This window comes from Hyperoodon ampullatus (genome assembly GCF_949752795.1).
Source record: "Hyperoodon ampullatus genome assembly, chromosome: 5".
Classification (NCBI taxonomy): domain Eukaryota; kingdom Metazoa; phylum Chordata; class Mammalia; order Artiodactyla; family Ziphiidae; genus Hyperoodon; species Hyperoodon ampullatus.
Genome location: NC_136918.1, coordinates 34,240,426 through 34,264,449, shown reverse-complemented (window position 1 = coordinate 34,264,449; position 24,024 = coordinate 34,240,426). Strand labels below are relative to the sequence as shown.

The window sequence follows — 24,024 nt, the reverse complement described above, 5'->3', positions numbered from 1 at the left end:
TTGGGTCTTCATGGCTACATGCAGGCTTTCTCTAGTTGTGGCGAGTGGGGGCGACTCTTCATTACGGTACACAGGCTTCTCGTTGCAGTGGCTTCTCTTGTTGTGGAGCATGGGCTCTAGGCATGCGGGCTTCAGTAGTTGTGGCATGTGGGTTCAGTAGTTGTGGCGCACGGACTTAGTTGCTCCCAGACCAGGGCTCGAACCCGTGTCCCCAGCATTGGCAAGCGGATTCTTAACCACTGTGCCACCAGGGAAGTCCCCAATTGGCAATTTTTAAAAAATCTTCCCTCAACTAAGAATATGCTATTTTTATAATTTTAAGAAATCAGGAAATTTTAGTTTAAAATTATGAATATGAAGCAATATAGGAACAAGAAAAGTTTCTTATATAGTGCTAAATGATAAAGGTAGAAGACAAAATTTTACCTGTACTCAAATTACAGCTTTATAAAATATTTATCCAGATGGATAACTTTTAAAGGAAAGTGGGCTATACAGCTCATTTATTAGGCTGGTAGAATTATAGTTGATTTTTCTTAGATTTTTTTTGCTGTCCTTGGTATTTTATAACCAAACATGTCAGAGGATAAGAACGTTTTGGGGACCCACCTGCTGCTCCTTTCTAAGGAATATTTCAATCTCTGCATGAATCCGTTTCTCTTCTTCAGTTTTCAGCCTTAGTTTCTGTGAGAACAACAAACCAATGTCAGGAATTCTTCCTGGGGCTGGAAGTGAGTTCTCAAGATCAGGGGTGAGGCTGTGACAGTAGTACAGGTCTTCTCTACCAGCTGGGATCCTAAGATTACGAGATATGGCTCCAGAGCAGCAATTCCGTTCCCTTCAACTCAATTCATGTTCACAACATGGCTGAGCCATGTCTGGCACTGTGCTAGACACAGGCAACTGCCCAGAGCAAAAGGGCCATAATCCTGTGGCCTGGAAACTGGTGTCCATTTAAGGAGAGAAACAATGCTTCAAGGGCACAAGCTTCTCAGGCCTACAGAAGGAAATTCCAGAGTGCAAGAAAAAAGTTTGTTGTCATAGTCTTAAGCCACACTTGGGAAGTAAGCTTTCAAATAAGTCAGAGAAAGGAGTCACCTCCTGCACACAGGTGATACGCTCTACTGATGTTTGCTCCTTCTCGCCGACCTCTTGTTCTTTTAGCCATTTAGTCTTCCTCCTCTAATGAGGGTCTACCCTTGTTTCTTTCTCCTGATATTTTTCACTGTGACTTCTCATTTCTGTAAATGTAGGTTTGCATGAAGTTCAGCCCTCTAGATTTTGTATTTCTTAATGGAGGGATGAAAGATACTGGTTGAGTGAGAAAAGCAGCAGCAAAAACCTGCAGTTACTGAACATCTTGTTTTGCCCTCTCCCTATAAATACCAGGAGAAATGGCAAGTGGTTTTATAAAGTAAGGATAAAGTGACCAAGAGAAGAAAGTACAACCAATTTTCAAAGTCATTACAAAAAACCAGGAGATGTAAGCTACAGCCCATCAGAATCTCTGTCTGCAAAAAAGCAAGTCCTTATTCTTGTTTTGTTTTTAACCTCAAATGTTAGGGTTGCTGGAGAGAGACAGCAAAGATTGGGAAAGTCTCCCTCTCTCTCCTCCTTTGTCAGCTGAGGCAATATCAGGAGCGACAGCTTGACTGCCAGCTACCTGATTCATTCCTAATTAACAGTGATTACCTCAATCTCTTCCAGCAAGAGCTCCTCTGTTTTGCTACATTTTTTCTGGGTCTGGGAAATCTGCAGCTCAGTGTTTCTCTTCATATAGCGATTTTCCATGTTGGTTTTTGCCTTCATTTCTCGCAACTGGTCCTTGAGGTGAGCAATATATTCATGTCGACTCTGTAAAGGTAAGACCAGGTTTCTAAATTAAAATACATTCTACCTCCATTCAGCTTAGTCGGTGGCTTAAGCTTATCTTTTTTTTTTTTTTATAATTTAAGATTATTGTATTTCCTTACAAGAGGAATGTTTTAACAAATTTTACAGGTGTCAATCAATGCTTGTTCAAATTGGGCACACATCAAATCTAGCATTATGGGAGTTTTATTTGGAAGTGAACTTTTAACTATCAATACAAATGCCAAGATACTACACAAAACATCCACAGGAATTTTTTTCATCTTTTTTTGAATTGTCCACAAACATTTCCTACATAATCCAACATACAACAGAGAAATGGTACATCTTTTTCTTTCAATTTGCATACAATGGAAAAACAAGAATATATATATATATATTCTTTTTACAAAGTTTAACTAATAGACACTACCAAGCTGACAGTTTAAGTCTATAGGTGAGAAATTATCTAATAAAAAATAATCCGAATTTATTTAGCATCAGTCACTTCTATAACCAAGTATTATTCTGATTAATAAAACTTGCCACCATTAGGCTTCTGGTATATACTTGTACCAACTAGTCCATCTGTTGTATTGCTTCCCACCTTGGTTCTTCACAACTACAAACAGAAAATCGTTGCAAAGTAGGGGCAAGCATTTGCAAAAGCAAACAAAAATCTCTAGCTTATTAGAAGCATGAATGTGTGGTAGAATTTCCTCCCAAGCAATGGACTTTCAAATCACTTAAGAAATCACCAGAACTGAATGTGTCAAGATATTTGCCTAAGTCCAAGAAGAGATGCATTTATTTATATCCAAAAGAGGACTGAAAATTAAACTTAGTGTTTAGTTTGGGGGCAGGTTGGGGGGAATTCAGCCATTTGAAAAATGACCATCTTAAAAAAAAATGACCACCAAAAATAGGTTCACTAAATTTATTTTAAAAATCATAAAACGTTTCTTACAAAAGAGCATTACATTCTGCACACTGCTCTGAATAGATGCCAGGGACATATGGACTATTGCTACTTTTCCTCCCTGTCCCACCCCCCAAATGTTACAGTGACCACAAAGCAAAGTGTTCACAGTAATTACATGGGGGGATTTTTTTTAAACCATCAACAATGAACAAAACTTAAAAGTCACTCGGGCTTCCCTGGTGGCGCAGTGGTTGAGAGTCCTCCTGCCGATGCAGGGGACACGGGTTTGTGCCCTGGTCCGGGAAGATCCCACATGCCGTGGAGCGGCTGGGCCCGTGAGCCATGGCTGCTGAGCCTGCGCGTCCGGAGCCTGTGCTCCGCAACGGGAGAGGCCACAACAGTGAGAGGCCCGCGTACCGCAAAAAAAAAAAAAGTCACTCACTCTGCTGCTTTTTCAAAATTTCAATGTTTGTTTTTGCACACCCTCCCCCAACCCCCAAGCCTGTTTGTAAGAAACTAAAACATTACATCTGGTGAACAGCAAAGATTTCACTACACCTCAAATGCAGAACACCTATGAAGCAGAGGAATGTTGGCTTTTTAAACAGAAGCAGATAAAAAAAAAAAAAAGATGCAGGACTCCTTCAGTTCTTCACTAGTCTTAGAAAAACTTTCCAGAATACTGCTTCACGCTGTTCTGCAGCAAATACTGTGCATTCTGTATCTGGGCCTGTGTTCCTGTAATGGTAATAATCTGATCTTCGGGCTCTTCTAAAGGCTCATCAATTTTGATCGAAGCTCCTGACTCATGACGGATTTGTTTAATCTGCTGACCACCTTTGCCAATAATAGATCCAGCCAGATCTTTGGGAATAGTTACTTGTGTAGTAATAATAGGTCCATCAAGATCACCGTATGAGCCACGACCCCCTGCATAGGAATAATCATATCCAGAGCCACCCTGTGGTTCATAAGCCATCTGCCACTCTGATGGGCTCCATGTATCTACTGCAGAGTCCCAGGTTTCATCAGCACTGAAACCAACCACACCATCATAACGGTCTCCAGGTCTCCCTCTTCTGTCATAGGCCATTAGCTCTCCTCCTCTAGGTGGTGGTGGTGGTGGAGGAAGAGGAAGATTCCGAGCTCTGCCACCACCCAGGCCCCCTTGTCCAGGAGGAGGTGAAGGAGGTCCTCGATGAGGGCTCATATCATCATAATCCCTTCTGGATGGAGTCATGGGACGCCCACCCCAACCAGGGGGCATCCTGTCAAAACCACCTCTTCCCGGCATGGGAAATCCCACGGGACGTCCACGGCGGTCATCAAACATCATTGTAAAACCACCATAATCATAGGTTTCATCATAAAAATTGGAATCATAAGGCTGAGCATATCCTTTGATGGGAGACTCTGATATAAGATCAAGGATGACCTTTATGCACTCTATAACCCTATCAGGTTTTCCTCCAATAAGAACAACTCTGTCAGTGGATTGAGGACAACATTCCTGGAAAAGCTTGATTGTTGTCTGAGTGTTCTCTCGAGAGTTCTTTGATTTTAGTACCTTTGACCCCAATAATTCCTCCAGCCAGACTCTGATGAATCAACAGTCTCAACTCGCAGTCAAAGTCGCTTCCTTTATAGTGATGGTAATTTAAGCATTCCACAGCATCAGGTTCGAGTGGGAGCTGGCTGGATGCAGTGGGTGACAGCAACTGCAGGCCCTCTTCCAAGATAGGCATGATTTTCTTCAGAATTTCTCCAATTGTTTTAGTATCAGCACTGATACTCAATATGCACTCAGGGCCACTGCTGTCTGGGACTGAAACACTGGCATTGTAGTCTGTATGGAGAGCCTTAATATTCTTGCCTCCTTTTCCAATCACTGCCCCAGCATTCTTGCTCTGAAGCAGAAGGTGTAATTCAACCATCTCATCAGTGTTTCTAGATCTTTTAAAAGCTTGTTCGTCTTCCATATCTTCAGCAGGGCGTTTACCTAATTCACCATTGGTTTCGGTGTTGGGAAAGGTTTCCTCTGGCTGTTCAGTTTCCATTTTCTTGTATTAAAGGGGCACACCAATCAGTTATTAAATATATCTTTGCAGGGCAGAACTGAAGTGTTCTGGGTGGGACCAACTGACACCCTAGTGCTGCAGTAGCCGGGCAAGGCTACCATCCCTATGCTGCTGTGCAGCCTCAGCTGGTCACAGCTAGACAGAGAACCCACCTTTTGTTTTTATATTTCAACAAGGAACTGGATCTATTTTTCTGCTATCACACTATGGGAAATTTACCCAATAATCATGGATGGTATAAATGAAAATGAAAGATAAGTAGTTCTAAGCATCAGGACTGTGAGATTCTTTCCTAGGCACACTATTTGGGTACTCTGTATGCACACAAATTTCCCATTACTATCTCATTTTGGTGGAAAGAGCACTGAACTAAATGATCAAAAGACCTAACTTCCCACCCAAGCCCCACCAGCTGTGTGAATTTGGCCACGTCAGTTAAACTCTCTAAGTCTTACCTTCTTTAAAATAGAAACATTAATATCTACCCTGTCTGCAATATCTTAGCAAATAATCATAAGGATTAATTGACAATATGTGTGAAAACGCTTCACAGGTTCCAAAGTGCTTGGCAGGTTCTTTTCTTTCTTTAATTGAGTTAACACTGGTTTATAATATTATGTAAGTTTCATGTGTACATTATATTTCAACTTCTGTATACATTACAATGTGCTCACCACCAAAAGTTTAGTTTCCACCTGTCACCATACAGTTGACCCCCTTTACCCATTTCCCACCCCTAATCCTTTCCCCTTCTGGTAACCACTACTCTGTTCTACATGCTTGTTTTTGTTTGGTTTGTTCATCTATTTTTGTTTTCTTTGTTTGTTTTAGATTCCACATGAGTGAAATTATATGTTATTTATATTTCTCTGTCTGACTTATTTCACTTAGCATGATAATCTCAGTGTCCATCCATGTTGTCACAAATAGCAAGACTTCATCTTTTTATGGCTGAGTAGTATTCCATTGTATATATACTGTGTATATATATACCATATCTTCTTTATCCATTCATCTGTCAGTGGGCACTTAGGTTGTTTTCTTATCTTGGCTATTGTGGACAATGCTGCAATGAACATAGGGGTACGTATATCTTTCTGATATACATGTTCTTTGGATAAATACACAGAAGTGGAATAAATGAATGATATGGTAGTTTTATTCTTAATTTTTTGAGGAATCTCTATACTGTTTTCCATAGTGACTGAACCAATTTACTTTCCCACCAACAGTACATGAGGGTTCCCTTTTCTCCACATCCTTGCCAACACTTGTAATATCAGGCCTTTTTGATAATAAGTGCTTGGCAATTTAATGGCCTTGGTATTCATTTTTTAAATATTTATTATGTACCAGGCATTGAACTAGACTCTAGGTAAATAGTAAAGGCCTAAATAGACATGGTCCTTACCCTCATAGAGCTTACAATCTAGTGGGAAAGATGTAACTAAAAGGAAACAAATACGTATAAACTTTTAAAAATGTGCAATATGCTATGAAAGAAAAGGACAACAGGCTATGAGAGAAAATAACAAGAGAGACCTATATAAGATTGGATAGTCCAAAAAAAGGATTCTCTGAGAAAGGAATGTTTACTCTGACACCTGAAGGGTAAGAAAAGTGGGTTGCGCTTCCCTGGTGGTGCACTGGATAAGAATCTGCCTGACAATGCAGGAGACACGGGTTCAAACACTGGTCCAGGAAGATCCCACATGCTGTGGAACAACTAAGCCCGTGTGCCACAACTACTGAGCACGTGAGCCACAACTACTGAGCCCGTGTGCCACAACTACTGAAGCCCATGCACCTAGAGCCTGTGCTCCACAACAAGAAAGGCTACCAAAATGAGAAGCCCACACACCTCAATGAAGAGTAGCCCCCGCTCGCCGCAACTAGAGAAAGACTGCATGCAGCAATGAAGACCCAACACAGCCAAAAATAAATAAAGTAAAATTAAAAAAAAAAGAAGAAACGTGGGGTCGAGGGGAATTCTAAGAAAAAGGAAAAATTATGCCAAAGTCCTGAGGCAGCAACAATGCCTGATTTTATGCTGATCTAGAGTTTCTTAAAGCAGTTTGCCCTTACCTCATCCTATTGACTCCAGCATGTATAATAAACCTTTCCAGTGCTGGAGCTGCCACGGAGGTATATAGCACTGGGGAGATGTTCTCAGAATAGGATTCCAAGAAGGAGTTATTTCCCCACTGGGCCTAGGAATTCTCATTTCCCTTAAATTTTGAGTGCTGGACAACTGGAAGTAGAGATAGATAGGTAGGTAACATACATACATATAGAGATATATCTTATGTAAGCTAGAAGCCTGAGCCTTCAAGGAGAAGGTTGGCTGTTAAAGAAGAGTCCTTCACTTACTTCAGCTTTGCCATGATTATTGAGGTTAGATGCAGTAACCATGAAGGATATGAACCCACCCCTACTCATTTTGACTGGTTATAAGAGGAGTCAAAGGGCACAAGCTGGATGTCCTAGAACCCTAAAATCTTACGGCAATATTGAGAGGGATCTTCCTAATGGTGCTCAGTTATTTTGAGTACAAACTCTTGCCTTTGACCCTCATAGTGACCATCTGTATTCTATGGCTGGATGAAGAGCATTTTGTACCTCTTCCTTAGCAGGAGTTAATCATGAAAATTTGTTTTTTACACCTGGGTTCACACGAATGTCTAGATTGGGTAGCCCTACATCAACTACAGCCCTACCAATTTCTCATCCTTTTGTGCTTCATTCAGCAACCCCATTGCCATCCATGGTCACTGAATGCACTTTGGAAAGCTCTGTGCTATCCTGGAAGCTTTGCATGATATCTTAAAACATCCCTGAACTGCTCCACACTCCAAGCCATACTTTGTTTTTTCTCTGGCCACACTATTACTAATTTTTGCATGTTACCTCGCTCTTTTCTTCACTCATCCCCTCAGCTTTTTGCATTCTTTAATGACTAATTTCCTTTTGGGGGGCCAGAAATAGAAAGAGTACCAAAGAGAATAGGTTGACATGATGATGATGAACTCTAGGCTCCAAAATGGATTAAAGAATTAAATATAGATATAGAAAACGTGCTTGTTAAATTTGCAAACAACTCAAAGCTGGTATATGGTACGTAAGAGACATTAGAATTCAAAACCCTGTTGATTATTAGAACTCTGGACTGACTCCAAGAAGAAGCAGAGGTGAAACTAAAGTCCTGATTTTGGTTAGAAAAATCTTGTAAGTTGAGAATTGTGAAGACCTAACTTGTCTTCCAACACTTTCATTAGAGGCTTACCCAGCTTCTAACATGAGAACCTGAGGTTAGGGCCCCACCACTGGTTGTTGTAATAGCAGCACTGTAAAAAGGTGCCTCCCTTCCCTTGTATTCTTTAGATTTCTCAGAGTCTTCCTTTCACTGTGCTTCTTCTAATGGTTTGTCATCAGAATCTTCACAATCATAAAAGAATATTGCCATACAATATTGTGAAAAGCATTTGGAGTGCTTCCTCTTTGTTTATATTACTGCAATTTGTGGCACTGTATACTGTTTATATAACAGGGAAAAAATTCTTCCCTATCCTCTGTTGTGGTTAGACATCTATAATAGTGTGTACGGTTTTAGGCATCACATTTTTTTTAACATCTTTATTGGAGTATATAGTCATCACATTTAAGAAGGAGTTTACTCAGAAGAGATTATCGAAGACAGTGAAGTGTGCGAAAACTTTAGTACAAAAGGAAAGAAAAGAGGAAATTGGTGTGATTGGAAAGGTAATAGTTCAAATGGAAATGAAAGCAGTGGGTGGAATTGGAGCCTGAAACTTTAGAAGTTCTGACTTGATCATGCTTCATCTGCATTTTAGAACGGGAGATTATTTGGCTCAGAGTTTATTCATAGACTCTCATAGAATCAGCCAGTATTCTTAGTTACAGACGGACAGGCAAATATAAATGTTAATTTAATATAGAACTCTATTTTTTTCCCATGGCTTTTATCACTTTAATAGACCACATTTCCATTTTCCTTTTTCCATCCAACCAAAGAGGCAGCCTGAGGTATAAGACAAGTTCCATCTTCTCCAGCTCCCCAAAATTTCAGGAACCAGTACTCTCCTCCCTACTCTGTGTTCAATTATGAAAACAGACACTACCATTAAAAGCCTCTGGGGGAATTCCCTGGCCATCCAGTGGTTAGGACTCAGTGCTTTAACTGCCATGGGCCTGGGTTCAATGATCCCTGGTTGGGGAACTAAGATCCCACAAGCCCCACGCTGTGGCTGGGGAAAAGAAAAAGACTTCTGCTCACAATATTGTGGCAGCCATCGGAGCCTTATTAACTCTAATTGGTTGACTGCTTCTTTCCATTACTAAAGCTTCTCTGAATTCAAATAACAAGTCCAGAAGTTTAGATCTGAAGGCAGTTTGGGGATTTGGAAGTAAAGTTTGGTCTGCTACAAAAACCCACAAATATGCTGCATCAGTCCATGACTGATCATGGAGAAAGCTCTAGACACCATGGACAACCAGGGTTATGATAATGGGTTATGGTGAAGGCAGATCTCTTCTTAGTGAGAATCTTAAAAGGAATTCATATAACTGAAGATCCTTGGCCTATAACTCAGTATTTCTAGGCTGGATCTTTGTTGCATATTGGAAGATGAAGAAACGGCATGACACTTGGGTCCACTTATTAGTATGACTTAATGATGGTTTTACAATCATAGCCTGTAAGCATTTTATATCCTCCTCTGTTTCCACACTGTCATCATGGAAGGCTGTAAGTTTGTGCAGAACAGCTATACAGAGAAGAACCAGAGTAATCAGAGGCCCATGGCAATAGCATTAAAACTAGATGCCTTTGACTTGGCACAGGGTAATTGAAGACAAATGTTATATGACCTTTTAAAACAGTTACATAATATAATAACTTCTTTTACTTATTTATTTATTATTATTATTTTTTTTTTTTTAAGCTGCATTGCGTCTTCATTGTTGCGTGCAGGCTTTCTCTAGTTGCGGTGAGTAGGGGCTACTCTTGGTTGTGGTGCGCGGGCTTCTCATTGCGGTGGCTTCTCTTGTTGCAGAGCACGGGCTCTAGGCGTGCGGGATTCAGTAGTTGTGTCACGTGGGCTCTAGAGCACAGGCTCAGTAGTTGTGGCGCATGGGCCCAGTTGCTCCGCGACATGTGGGATCCTTCCGGCCCAGGGGTCGAACCAGCGTCCCCCGCACCAGCAGGCAGACTCTTAGCTGCTGCGCCACCAGGGAAGTCCCACAAGTTCTCTTTAATAGTGTCTTGAATATTTTTGGTCCTTGGCATTTCAATATAAATTTTAGAATCAGTTTGTCAAGTCTCACAAAAATGAGTAAATAAGTAATTAAATTAAATCCAATCAAGATTCTGATTGGGATTGAATTCAATGTATCAATCAATTTTGGAAGAATCCACATCTTTTTAATATGGAGTCTTCCAATCCATAAACATAAGCATAGTATATCCCTCCAAGTATTTAAATATTATTTAATTTTTCAGTACTGTTTTATAGTTTTCTGCAAAGAAGTCCTGCACGTTTTGTTGTTGCCACTGGATTCATTGCTAGATATTTGATATTTTTGATGATATTGTAAATATATATATTTCAATTTCTTTTTCTAAGTCTGCTGCTGATATATGGAAAAGATACATTAATTTTTATATATTGACCTTGGGTCTCTCTTTTTTCCCCTTTAGTTTCACGAAAACACTGCTCCACTGTTATCTGGCTTCGTGTGCCGATGTTCAGAAGTCTAACAGCAACCTGATTTTTTTCCTTTGTGACTTTGTCGCTTTGCCTGGGGACCCAATAGGAAGCTTCGTAAGGCAATTGCTCCCTCACATTCCAGTGATCTCCACACATACTTTCACACACTCAAACCTGCCATCCTAATTACTGTCATCATTTTCTGACCCACAGGTCTCTAATATCCATGTACTTCCTAACTGTCTTCTTGCTTTCCAACCTTGACTTGACCACTGGTTTTTTAGTAACTCTAGGGATTTAACTTGATTTCATCTTGATAGATGGTTTTTTGTTTGTTTTTTTGTGGTACGCGGGCCTCTCACTGTTGTGGCCTCTCCCGTTGCGGAGCACAGGCTCCGGACGCGCAGGCTCAGCGGCCATGGCTCACAGGCCCAGCCACTCCGCGGCATGTGGGATCTTCCCGGACCGGGGCACGAACCCGGTCCCCTGCATCGGCAAGCGGACTCTCAACCACTGCGCCACCAGGGAAGCCCTTGATAGCTGTTTTTTATTCAAGGTTTGCCTTGCATCTTCTAGTTCTGGTTTATCTACTCCTTTGTTGATGATCAAAATATCTGAGTGATATTCTACTTCAGTTTTACTGTGTCTGAATGTAACAGCTGAGACTGTAATCCAAGAAGGTAAGTTTCACAACCTAGTATTACCTGTTGTCTGGAAAATTATACTGTCAACAATATATTTATTTTTTAAGTCTTTATTGAATTTATTACAATATTGCTTCTGTTTCATGTTTTTTTGGCTTTTTGGCCACGAGGCATGTGGGATCCTAGCTCTGCGACCAGGGATCAAACCCGCACCCCCTGCATTCACAGGGGAAGTCTTAACCACTGGACCACCAGGGAAGTCCCCAACAATATAATTTAAAGTGTTTAGAGAAAGAGAAAAACAGTGGCTGTGATAGTAGCAAAGGGGAGTTGATTGGCAGAGTGCCAACGCTGAGGTCTCTTGATACTGTTTGGTTTGGAGCCTTAAAAGGACATTGATACAAATATCTTCTTTTTTAATAGTCAAGAAATAAAAGAGGAAGTTTTAAATAATGGTAGAAATTTTGAGGGAAAAAAGGCTAAGAAACCTCTGATAAAGTCTATTCATTAGAGAGAAAACCTAAGTGCACACCAGTTTTAATGAAGCCTTTGTGGGGGAGGGTGGCGCAGAAATGGTTTTCAGGGGATTTCCCTGGTGGTCCAGTGGTAAAGAATCCACCTTCCAAAGCAGAGGACGCGGGTTCGATCCCTGGTCAGGGAACTAAGATGTCACATGCCGCAGGGCAACTAAGCCCGTGCGCCACAACTACTGAGCCTGCGCGCCACAACTAGAGAGCCCACGTGCTACAAACTACAGAGCCCACGCACTCTGGAGCCCTCACCCCACAACTAGAAAGAGAAAACCCGCATACCACAACTAGAGAGAAGCCCATGCACTGCAACAAAGATCCCTTGTGCTGCAACTAAGACCCGATGCAGCCAAAAATAAATAAATAAATAAATAAAAATTAAAAAAGAAATTGTTTTCTAAAAATGTAGGCTATAAACAGAGGGTTAATAGGGATAATGAAGTGAAAATCAATACCAAAGGTAGTTCAAAATTGATAATAGAAAATGAGAGATAATAGAACAAATAAATGATTTGTTCAGAAGACCTAAAGATAGTATCTCAGAAGAAAGGCTAGTGACTTTTTTTAGACAATTCTTCCGAATATATTTTTCAAATATTATTCTAACTTCTATGTAGGGAATGATGAAGATTCCCTGATCGGAAGCATAAACTTGTCCAACTAGCTAGGCAGTGAAAAGCTGATATTAGGCCATACTTTGTAACTTTCTAAACTGCTAATAGTGTTAGTCATCCTAATGGTACTAATTTCTAACTGTCTAGGTTGTAGCCCAAACATTGTTTTGCAAGTCACTTGCTTAAAACTCAGGATGCATTTTCTTATAGAGGTAGATTAGACATAAGGTTAGGCCCTAATGACCACAGAAGCTCAATAAATCCACTCTGTACTTGAAATATAATGCAAATGACATTATTAACCCTAACCATCAGGTGTAAGGAGGTATGTAATGTGCTTAATATCCTACCTAGGACTATAGTCTCCCATCTGGGATCTTGGCATACAAGAGACTGCCTGAGACACGGTCTCCTGGAGGGAAGGAGTGGGTCATGTGGTTGGATCGGTTGGGAGGGGTAAGAACAGGCTTAGAGCTCCAGAGGGTTAGGGTCTCCCAGAGGTTGATTCTGGACATAATTGTACATTCCAGGCCAAATACCTAATTACTCTCTTTATATTTTTAATAGTTTAGGCACCCCGGGAGAAACAACAATTTCCTATACATAACTTCTTTTTTTTTTTTTGCTTGAGAAAGATGGCTTCTATTTAGCTGTTTTAGCTCAGTAACTTTTGGTGTTGCCCAGGTAATTCTTACCTGTACTTCAGCTTGCCTTTCTCTTTTGATATTAAATAGCTGTTTTTGAAGAGATTTTATCTTTTTTCTTCCATTTTTCTCCCTAGGAGAAATAAGAATAATTTGTGTTTAGAGTAGTGCTTCTCAAACTTTAGTGTGCACAGGGTTCGCCTAGAAGCTAAGAAAGAGATTCCTGGGCTCTACCCCAGAGATTCTCATTCATTTGGTCTCAGTTGGGGGCCCTGGAATTTGTTTCTCTACCAAGTTCCCAGGTGATGCTAATGGTGCTGGTCCATGGAGCAAACTTTCAGTAACACTTTAAAAAAAGACTGTGTTGTATCTAAAATAGCTGCTGCTGAGAAAAAGCCTAGAAGAGGAAGAGGAAGAGGAAAAAGAAGACTCCTTTCTATTCTGAGCACTTCTCAATAACCTTATATGGTAGTCTTTATCATTACCCCTATTTTACAGATGAGGAAAATGCATGTAGAATGCTGAGGTAACTTGCTGTGGAGGACATGAGAATGTTCCTCACCGACCTCCAAGTACAGGCAATGTAAGCAAGTAAGGGTCCCAGCTCTAGGCTCTGAACTCCTTCACTGTGTGTGCTCTGAGGCCACACTTCCCACTGACTGCTCCCAGCCAAGTTTTGAGTGTGGCAGGGATAAGACCATCCCTTCCTGGAAGACCCAGGACTTTTCTGATGCTTGACGTTGGCTCAAGGGCTCCCTGATGACCTTCCCAAACCATCCTTAGACTGCAGGGCAGTCTCTTCCACTCAACCTTCGTCTCCTTCACTTAGGGTGAGTCCAGCATTAAATCCAAAGGCTCCCTCCTCATTTTCTCTCACATAGGTGTTTCCCTGATAAAATCTTTACATTAATAATCTCATCTTGGTATCTATCTCTCAGAAGACACAGACTAACACACTTGCCATGGTCACACAAATAGTAAATGGCAGAGCAGAATTCAAACTCAGTACTGTCTGAATGAGAATTTAACTATTTTATGTTGTTTCTGTTTGCTCTCAGAAACAGAATTCTGCTTATCTCCAGCAATCCCATTATTTAGGTTTAAAATAAAATAACAGAACAATACAAGAAAAAACAAAACAAAACAATACCTATCTGAGCCTGGGCTGCTATAACAAAAATATCATAGATTGGGTGGCTTACAAACAAAGAAATTGATTTCTCACACTTCTGGAGGCTATTAAGTCCAAGATCCAGGTGCTATCAGATGCAGTGTCTGGTGAGAACCAGCTACCTGGTTCACAAATGTCCATTTTCATTTGTATCTATATATGACAGAAGGGGAGAGGGAGCTCTGCTCGGTCTCTTTTATAAGGGCACTAATCCCATTGATGAAGGCTCCACCCTCACAACCTAATCACCTACCAAAGGTCCCACCTCCTAATACCATCACATTAGGAGTCAGGATGTCCAAAAGCTAAGGTGGGGGCCAAGAACATTCAGTCTATAGCAACAACAACAACAAAAACACTTATCACTAAATTGCAGCTAGAGAAATACTGCTACTCAGGAATTTTTAGAAAGCATGAACTTGCGCTTCTCTGGTTGCGCAGTGGTTAAGAATCCACATGCCAATGCAGAGGACATGGGTTCGATCCCTGGTCCAGGAAGATCCCACATGTTGCAGAGCAACTAAGCCTGTGTGCCACAACTACTGAGCCTGCGTTCTAGAGCCCATGTTCTGCAACAAGAGAAGCCACTGCAATGAGAAGCCCGCGCACTGCAATGAAGAGTAGCTCCTGCTCAATGCAACTAGAGAAAGGCCACGAGCAGCAATGAAGACACAACGCAGTCAAAAATAAATAACTAAAATAAATAAATTTATAAAAAAAGCAAGCATGAACTTAACTAGAATCTTGAGATTGTCATTGCCAAAACAAACCATAGATTATGCACTACCCATTTATAGTACATATAGTGTACTTTATATATTATAGACACAGATAACTGAAGCCCAGAAATTGAGTGATTGTTCCAGCAGAACTAGGAATAAAACCCAAATTTCTGACTTTTAGTTATCTTCATTCAAAAGCAAAAATTTGATTTGCTTTAGAAATCTAAGACTTCCAGTGAGAATTTTATAGAACTTTAAAATGCAACAAAGCAAATAAAACTAAAATTACTCTGACCTGGCAATGATATTATAGAAATGCATTTTGTTTTCCCTCTCTTTGCCCAAAGCTTTCAGGAGATTGGTGAAAGTGCCTGAATCTTGCAACTCCTGCATGGTTTCTGTAATTACATCACTGAAAAATTGCCTGTAAGGAGAAACAAAAAAGATGAATCAATAAGATATATTTCCCTACATTCCCAAAGGGCTACAGAAATCACACAAGTTAAGACCCAGAAGGAACATCATAACTAAGTTATGGAATTATTCTTGGAATGCAAAAATAGTTTAGTATTAGAAAATCTATTAATGGAATTCATCACATTAATAAAGACAAAAGGAGAAAAAAGCCATATGAGCATCACATCATTTAAAATAAACAACAGGGACTTCCCTGGTGGCACAGTGGTTAAGAATCCGCCTGCCAATGCAGGGGACACGGGTTTGAGCCCTGGTCCGGGAAGATTCCACATGCTGCAGAGCAACTAAGCCCGTGCGCCACAACTACTGAGCCTGCGCTCTAGAGCCCACAAGCCACAACTACTGAGCCCACGTGCCACAGCTACTGAAGCCTGCGTACCTAGAGCCTGTGCTCCACAAGAAGAGAAGCCACCGCAATGAGAAGCCCACGCACTGCAACAGAGTAGCCCCTGCTCACCACAACTAGAGAAAGACAGTGTGCAGCAACAAAGACCCAACACAGCCCAAAATAATTAATTAATTAATTAATTAATTAATTAATTAAAATTTTTTAAAAATTAAAAAAATATAAAAACAAACAACAGAAACTCTTAGCAAACTAGAAATAAAAGAGAAATTCCCTAACCTGAAAAAGATTACATACCAAGGACTAACAGACCTGGAATGTACAGCATGATACTATGTATACAACATTTAAGAACATGTAAAACTATATGTATTGTTTAAATAAAACACCTATATACCTAATAAAAGTATCACAATATGCAAGAGTATAATAAACAACAAATTCAGAAGAAATATTTGGGGGAAGGGTGAGGGAACTAGAATCAGAGGCTTCAGTTGTATCCTAAGTATTTTATTTGAAAAAACACTCTAAAGAAATCATGTAAAATGTTAAGATTTGGTGGTTACATGCATAAGCATTCATTATTTTATTCTTTATAATTTTCTGCATTTTTGATATATTTCATAATTTTGAAAAAGTTAAATCATCTAAAAATTTTTTTGTTTAAAGAGCTAATACAACACATTTTAGAGATGAGTAAACCCAGGCTCAGGAAGATTAAATGCCTTGCCCAAGGTCACATAACTAGTTTGAAGAAGAACTAGAACTATTTAATCCAGATTCCTGACTCCTAGTCCATTGCTTTTTATAGTATTCTCCCAGGTAGAGAATTTTTAAAACTGCTATTTAATGTTTTGATCTAGAATCAGTAAGAACTACAGTTACTGTTTTACATAATAATTTATTACCAATAGTTCACACAAAAAGATTCAATAACTATATTAAGAAAATAAATACAATAGAGTCAAGAAATCAATTAAAAAATATGATCCAACACACTGAGAATGAAAGGACATTAACTAGCAGCTTCTAAACAGGACACTGTCTGTCATCTATGCAAATCTGGACCAGATTGTTTTTAGCAAGAGACAATACCCTTCTGGTGAGGGCCTAAAGCAGGGGTCAGCAACTTTTTCTGTAAGGGGACAAATAGTAAATATTTTTGGTTTTGCAGGACATAAACTCTGTGTTGAAACCACTCAACTCTGTTGTTATCCCATGAAAGCAGCCATAGATGATATGTAAACAAACAGGCAATGCTGTATTCCAATAAAACTTATTTTCAAAAATAGACTACAGGCTGGATGTGGCTAATGGCTCTGGGTAATTGCTACAAATGCTTATTTACCAAAAATTCTTACCGTAAGGTTATACCCTCTTTTAACTTAACAGGCTTCTTTGTCAGCAAGCCAGTTGACAACAAAAAACTGAATAATGAGACAATGGAAATTGAGACTGCTTTTAAGAAACCTCAGGATTAAAGCAGTTTAAAATTTGGCTACTTTGACAGTGTCTGTCTCTTACTAATGGATAAAGTATCACAATAGCTACCAATTTGTGTCAAGCATTTGGCTGAACCTTCCTGCTAATCCTTACATTAATGTTGCAAAGTTGCTATCATTATTCTCATTTATTTATTTATTTATTTATTTATTTATTTATTTTTGGCTGCATTGGGTCTTCATTGCTGCACGCAGGCTTTCTCTAGTTGAGGCGAGCGGGGGCTACTCTTCGCTGTGGTGCACGGGCTTCTCATTGCAGTGGCTTCTCTTCTTGTGGAGCATGGGCTCTTGGTGTGTGGGCTTCAGTAGTTGTGGCACACAGGCTCAGCAGTTGTGTCTTGCGGGCTTAGTTGCTCTGCGGCATGTGGGATCTTCCCAGACCAGGGCTTGAACCCAGGTCCCCTGCACTGGTGGGCAGATTCCTAACCACTGCGCCACCAGGGAAGCCCCATTATCCTCATTTTTAAAAACTGTAAACAAAGGCTCAATAACTTGCCCAACCATACAGCCACCATACTTTCAACTGTACCACACTTCCCCTAGGTAGTCTTTGGCTAATCCTATTATCTGCAGTCACTCGGATACAATGACCAACCCATAAAAGAAGAGAGCAGTGAGTCACCCCTGACCCACTCTTCAGCCATCTAGAAATACATTATCACATTTCCAAATATGCTCTCGTTCCTTACCTGTCAATCTGAATTTTCTTCAGTGTCTCTGTATTCATTATGGTCTGCCTTGTAGGTTTTTTGAAGATAAGATCTTGCACTTTGTTAAACTGGCCTCCGTGTCTGATTTCTGGCAACTTGGGCTCTTCTTTATGTACGAATGGACTGGATATTTTTGCGGGTTTTGAGACCAGTGAAAGTTTTTCTAAGCTTTTTCCTTCTAAATGCATTTCTTTGTTATTCTCCTAAAAGCAATAAATAATGTTTCACGTTAAGACAGATTTTTAAAACATAAAGAAACAATGCTATATGAGGGTCTCTGCCTACATTTTGAACCTCTTATAATATTACCACCAGAAAATTACCCTTTTCTTCAGCCACATCAAACTACATGCTCTGCTGTTTTGTGTCTTCCTGACTTTATACAACGTTCCCACTCTCTGTCATTCCCCAACCTGGTAAACTTTATGACCAAAGGTAAAATTCTCTGTGAAACATCTCTATTAACAGACATTTACCATTTGTAATTATTTGTATAAATATCTCCATTAGATTGTAAGTTCTATGAGGGAAGGGACAATGTCTTAGAGATCTTGGTGCACCTCAAATTCTTTTTGGAACAAGATTGGATATTAAGTAAATGTGGCCATCTTTATAATCCCATTGTTTAGAAGAATGTCTACGGTACAGTAAAGACTCAAATGTTCACTGAACACATGAATTTTAAATACAGTTGTCCCTTGGTATCTGTGGAGGACTAGTTCCAGAATCCACCCCCAACCCCTCAAGGAGACCAAAATCCACAGATGCTGATGGCCCTTATATAAAATGGCATAGTATTTGTTTATAACCTATGCACATCCTCTCATGTACTTTAAATCATCTCTAGGTTACTTATAATAACTAATACAATGTAAATAGTATGTAAATAGCTGCCAGCACACAGCAAATTCAAGTTTTGCTTTTTGGAAATACTTGGAATTTTTTTCTGAATATTTTCGATCCATGGTTGCTTGAATCCACAGATGTGGAACCCGCGGATATGGAGGGCCCACTGTATAAAGAATGAAAGGAGAATCATACCAAAGAGTAGGAGTTGGTAGTATATTTAGTGGTGTGATATAGATTTCGAAGTTCATGTGGGGAATTTTCAAACACAAACTTGAATACTAAGGGGTAAGCATTACCATAGGAACAGGATATGTCTTTCAATTGATGATTCCTATTTAATCTGTGGCTAAAATCTTGAGCCAATGGGAAGCCATATAACACAGCAATTATGCTGTGCATATGGACTCTGAAACCAGACTTCCTTGTTTAAATCCTGGCCCTATCTGTTACTTTAAACAGATAAACCATATTGACTTTAGGCAACTATTTAACATCTCTATGCCTCCATCTTCCCATTGATAAAATAGGGATAATAATAGTACTTGCCCTCCAGTAGTTATTATGAGGATGGAAGGAAGGAAGGAAGGAAGGGAGGGAGGGAGGGAGGAGAGAAATAAGAGAGAGAGGGAGAAAGAAGGAGAGAAAGAAAGAAAGAAAGACAAAAGAAAGAAAGAAAGAAAGAAAGAAAAGTATTTAGAACAGTACATAGAACTATGCAAGTTCAGCATTTGATATGATTACTTAAATTCTTGTGCTGATCCTATGCACAGAAGAGTTTCATATGCATATTGATACATAAAAGCCTAGGTCTGGGCTTCCCTGGTGGCGCAGTGGTTGAGAGTCTGCCTGCTGATGCAGGGGACACGGGTTCGTGCCCCGGTCCGGGAAGATCCCACATGCCGCGGAGCGGCTGGGCCCTTGAGCCATGGCCGCTGAGCCTGTGCGTCTGACTGTGCTCCGCAACGGGAGAGGCCACAACAGTGAGAGGCCTGCGTACAGGGAAAAAAAAAAAAAAAAAGCCTAGGTCTTCCTTAGCTAAACTACAATTAGACCAGAAATGTTAAAAAAAAAAAAAAAACTATCCATAAAAGTTAATAAATACAGACTCAACAGCATTTTTCCTTATATCAACCATAAGCAAAGATTCAGATCTGAGGAAAACATTTGTAGGCAAGTACAAAACAAAATGCTGCCTTAAGTAAGAATTAAATTTTAAAATACTCCTTTAAATTAAAATTTCTATGATTGACTACAAAAAGAACAGATGCCATAGAATTTCAACAGTTAAACTGAAACTTATCTGTACATAAGGAAAACGTTAAGTAGGAGGATGGTTATTACTCTAGATTTTGTCTAGGGAGCGAATGGGAAATGTAAGGCCTGGAAAGTTTGTTTTTTCTGATCACCCTAACCATTGTTCCTCTACCTTTGTGCTTGGGCATCTGGAAAAGGAAGCAAACGTGTTAAACAGCTTGATGTACTGATTACCAGAAATAAATATGAATTTTCAGAAGAGAACTTAAAGGAACTAGCTAAATATTCTGGTCCATTCACTTCCTTGTACAGTAGGGTATTAGATACTAAGGGAAAAGATAAGAAAAACAGTATTCCGGGCAAGGGAGCTCTTTCCAAACTTTGGACCAATTACTCCCACTTCTGGTAGAACTTGGTACATTCGTATATTTTTCATCATTCCATTCCATGATTCTAATGAATGAAGAACTCTTTGGAAATATCTTTAGCTATAAAAATGGTTGTGAAAGAGGGATAATGCTAACTAAACTTTCATCCCAGGATTGTTATTGTAAGGCTCAACAATGTGAAGCTTTTGGAGAAAGGAAGCATTCACATTCATACTAAGATTTTTAATTATATATCCTATGCCCTATAGTGCAATGGTACTGTAAAAATTTATGAGTTAGAACAACTATAGTACTATAAAGTAAAAAAACAAAAAATTATTTTAAGGATCACAATTTTTAAAAGTTATAGAACTAACATATTGAGAAAGGGGCTTTTAAGCTGCTATTAATCAAAATAAGAGTACAAACCTTTACTCTTTATACTTCTATAAAATCATAAGCAGGGCCTCTGTTAAGTCAGAAAATTCTGTGGGTGAAGATCATAAACCAGAATAAAACTGCAAAAGTTTTGTTATTTTATTTACTGGAGTGGTGACTACTACTGAAGGTTGTTTATAAATTTGAGTTTTTCCTTCTCTCTTGAGTTTCTATGATGGAAAATTACCCTTTTTAAAAGCCTGACAGTAAATATCATTGATAAAACTTTATCTTGTTAACTGAATATCTTCCCTCTTTATTTTTGATTCTTACTGAAGGAGACAATAGAAAGGAAACACTAGTCTCTTTTGTACTATTTGTTAACTAGCTTAATTTAAGAATTAGACTCATTTTAAAAGCATTGAAAGGCTTAGTTCTTGGGTTTCCAATATCTTTGCTTTTCATAAGTTAATAAGGAAACTAATTCCTATAATACCCATTAATGTCTTAAAAGTACCTCAAAACTCATAGAATGTTAGTATTAGAAGGGATCATTTAGTTAAAACTCCATCACACTACTGAAGCCCGCGTGCCTAGAGCCTGTGCTCCACAAGAGAAGCCACCACAATGAGAAGCCCATGCACCGCAACAAAAAATAGCCCCTGCTTGCTGCTGGCTGCAACTAGAGAAAGCCCACGCACAGCAACGAAGATCCAACACAGCCAAAAAATAAATAAAATTAAAAAAAAACTCTATCACAATTTACAAATGAGAAAACTAAGACCAAGAAAGCGAAATGAATTGCCCATAGCACACAACTAAACCATAAAGGTCCCCAACTCCAAATCCAGTGTTCTATTAAAATTTTGTATAAACTTTTAAAACTTTAATAAAAGCTGTATAAACCCAGGTTATACATATAATAATAATAATAACTTTAAATCGTAAGGGCCGGGCTTCCCTGGTAGCGCAGTGGTTAAGAATCTGCCGGCCAATGCAGGGGACGCAGGTTTGAGCCCTGGTCCGGGAAGATCCCACATGCCATGGAGCAGCTAAGCCCGTGCGCCACAACTGCTGAGCCTGCGCTCTAGAGCCCGCAAGCCACAACTACTGACCCCGCGTGCCACAACTACTGAAGCACGCACACCTGGAGCCCATGCTCCGCAACAAGAGAAGCCACCACAATGAAAAGCCCACGCACTACAACGAAGAGTAGCCACCGCTTGCCGCAACTAGAGAAAGCCTGCGCGCAGCAACAAAGACCCAATACAGCCAAAAATAAATAAAAATAAAATCAATTTAAAATCGTAGGGGGCAATTAGAGGGAAATTTAATTTTCTAGTCACAATACATATGGACTTCTTTTCTGTTAGACATGAAAATCAATTTACCCTCTCATTTTTATAGCAATTTTCATTTATCATAGAATCAGAAATAAGAATATATTCTGTACAAATTATATAATGCAATTTTGTTAAATGTAATAAATGTGTATTTGTATTTATAAATTGTTTCTATTTTATATCTACAACCCAAGTTATTAAAACTTATAAGAGCTTAAGAATTCATAAAGATTTTGCTCACTACCAAGCTGAGTTTTTTGATAACTCAGTTGTCCTTTGAGGAGGAGTCCATAACATCATTGAAAATGTAATGGCTGACACAATGATGTGGCTGGATATTTAAAAAGGCAGATTGCAAGATATTTAGCAATAACAAAGTCATTTTAGATGAAAGCAATATTGACAGGGTCCAGTTGAATTTCCTCCCCCTAGTGTTCAGTTAGCTTTTAGCAGCTGAGAAATACAAGATAGGTAAGACAACACAATTACTTGTTCCATCTCCTCAGTATATATATTGTATTTATACTGATTTATCTATAGGCCTTTTAGAATAATGCCAATATATTGGAAGAAAAGGATATTCTGATTGGTAATGTACCTTGAGCTATGTCTATTTCACTCCATTAATTGAGAGTACATATCTCAGATAATTATTGTAGCCCTTTATCTGATATGAAGGTGCTATTTCCCAGGTTAAATTGAATGGCATAGGTACTGACAATGATGGAGGAATAAAAAGAAAAGAAAGAAAAAATTAAGTAATGCTGAATGTATATACCACGCTGATACTTTTTCTTTTTTCATACTGAACTGGCATGATATAGTTTAGAATAGAGAGCTGGTCTGTGGTGTCCTCCAGAACTGCAGAGATCCTTAGTACGTCTAGAAAGGAGAGTGGCTCCATGACTTCTGGGATGATTTCTACGGCTGTTTCTTTGGCTGTTTCTTCATTTTCTTCTACAGCAGTAAGTGGTTCACCTGTCATTGACACTGTCACCTCAGAATGCCAGATTTCTGGAGGAAGATTTGAGGCTTCCAGCTGACCTCTAAAGAATGAAGGAAAAAATAAGTCAGCCACCAAATGTTTAAAAATTACTTAAACTCAGAAGCAGAGGCAGCATGTAGATTGGCTCCTACAAAGTCCATTTTGTCATATAATATAACCAAGATAATGAACAAAAGTAGTTTGCAGATGATTCTGCTAAATAACTCCCAGTAACATTCTGACCTCCCAAAGAAAAGCAACTTACTGTTTAATAAGGATATGTAGCCTGGGCTATTTGGCTATGCTTAACCAATTTGAACTTGGGCTAAAATAAACTTTTTTCTAGCAATATCTTTAGATGACAACCAAAACTGTCTCATGGTTAGTGAAAAATAGAATGTAGTAGCCAGTCTCCAAGGTGCACCATATGATTCTCACCTTCTTGTACTCTTGCCCTTTGGTAGTCTTCCCCACATTGAATAGGACTAACCTATGTAACCAAAAGAATATTGTGGTTTCCAAGTCTAGGTGATTTTGAGACATTAAAGCTTCTCCATTATTCTCTCACATCTCTCACTCTGTGGGAATCCAGATGCCTTGTCACAAGGACACTTAAGGAGCCCTGTGAAAAGGTTCTTGAGGGTGAGGAACTAAGGCCTCTTGCCAACAGCCAGCATCAACTCGCCAGCTCTGTAAATGAGCCATCTTGGAAGTGGATCCTCTAGCTCCAGTCAACTATTCAGATGATTGCAGCCCTAGCCAACTTTGACTTATGAGAAATCCCCAGACAGAACCATACAGTTAAGCTGCTCCTAAATTCTTAAACCATCCAACCAAGCTACACCTAAATTCCTGACCCACAGAAACTGTGTGAAATAATAAATGTTTATATTTTAAATCACTAAGTTTT

The 24,024-nt window shown here is 39.4% G+C and overlaps 2 protein-coding genes across 2 annotated transcripts in view; both read right to left on the bottom strand.

The window, feature by feature from the left end:
- Nucleotides 1-23,590, bottom strand: part of DRC9 (dynein regulatory complex subunit 9) — a gene marked incomplete at both ends in the record, with an annotated part of 36,516 nt that extends 12,926 nt beyond the window's left edge. Inside the window, 7 exons of the mRNA XM_079705203.1 lie at nt 610-684; nt 1,693-1,854; nt 13,061-13,142; nt 15,198-15,326; nt 17,917-18,140; nt 22,908-23,175; nt 23,553-23,590. Coding sequence (XP_079561329.1) covers nt 610-684; nt 1,693-1,854; nt 13,061-13,142; nt 15,198-15,326; nt 17,917-18,140; nt 22,908-23,175; nt 23,553-23,590 — 978 coding nt within the window. The remainder of the gene's footprint in view (nt 1-609; nt 685-1,692; nt 1,855-13,060; nt 13,143-15,197; nt 15,327-17,916; nt 18,141-22,907; nt 23,176-23,552) is intronic.
- On the bottom strand, nt 3,435-4,830 carry LOC307053924 (heterogeneous nuclear ribonucleoprotein K-like; the record flags this gene model as incomplete). Its single annotated transcript, XM_079705393.1, is given in 2 exon segments — nt 3,435-4,319; nt 4,321-4,830. Coding segments are annotated over 2 exon segments (1,395 nt in total).
- Nucleotides 23,591-24,024: the final 434 nt, after the last annotated feature.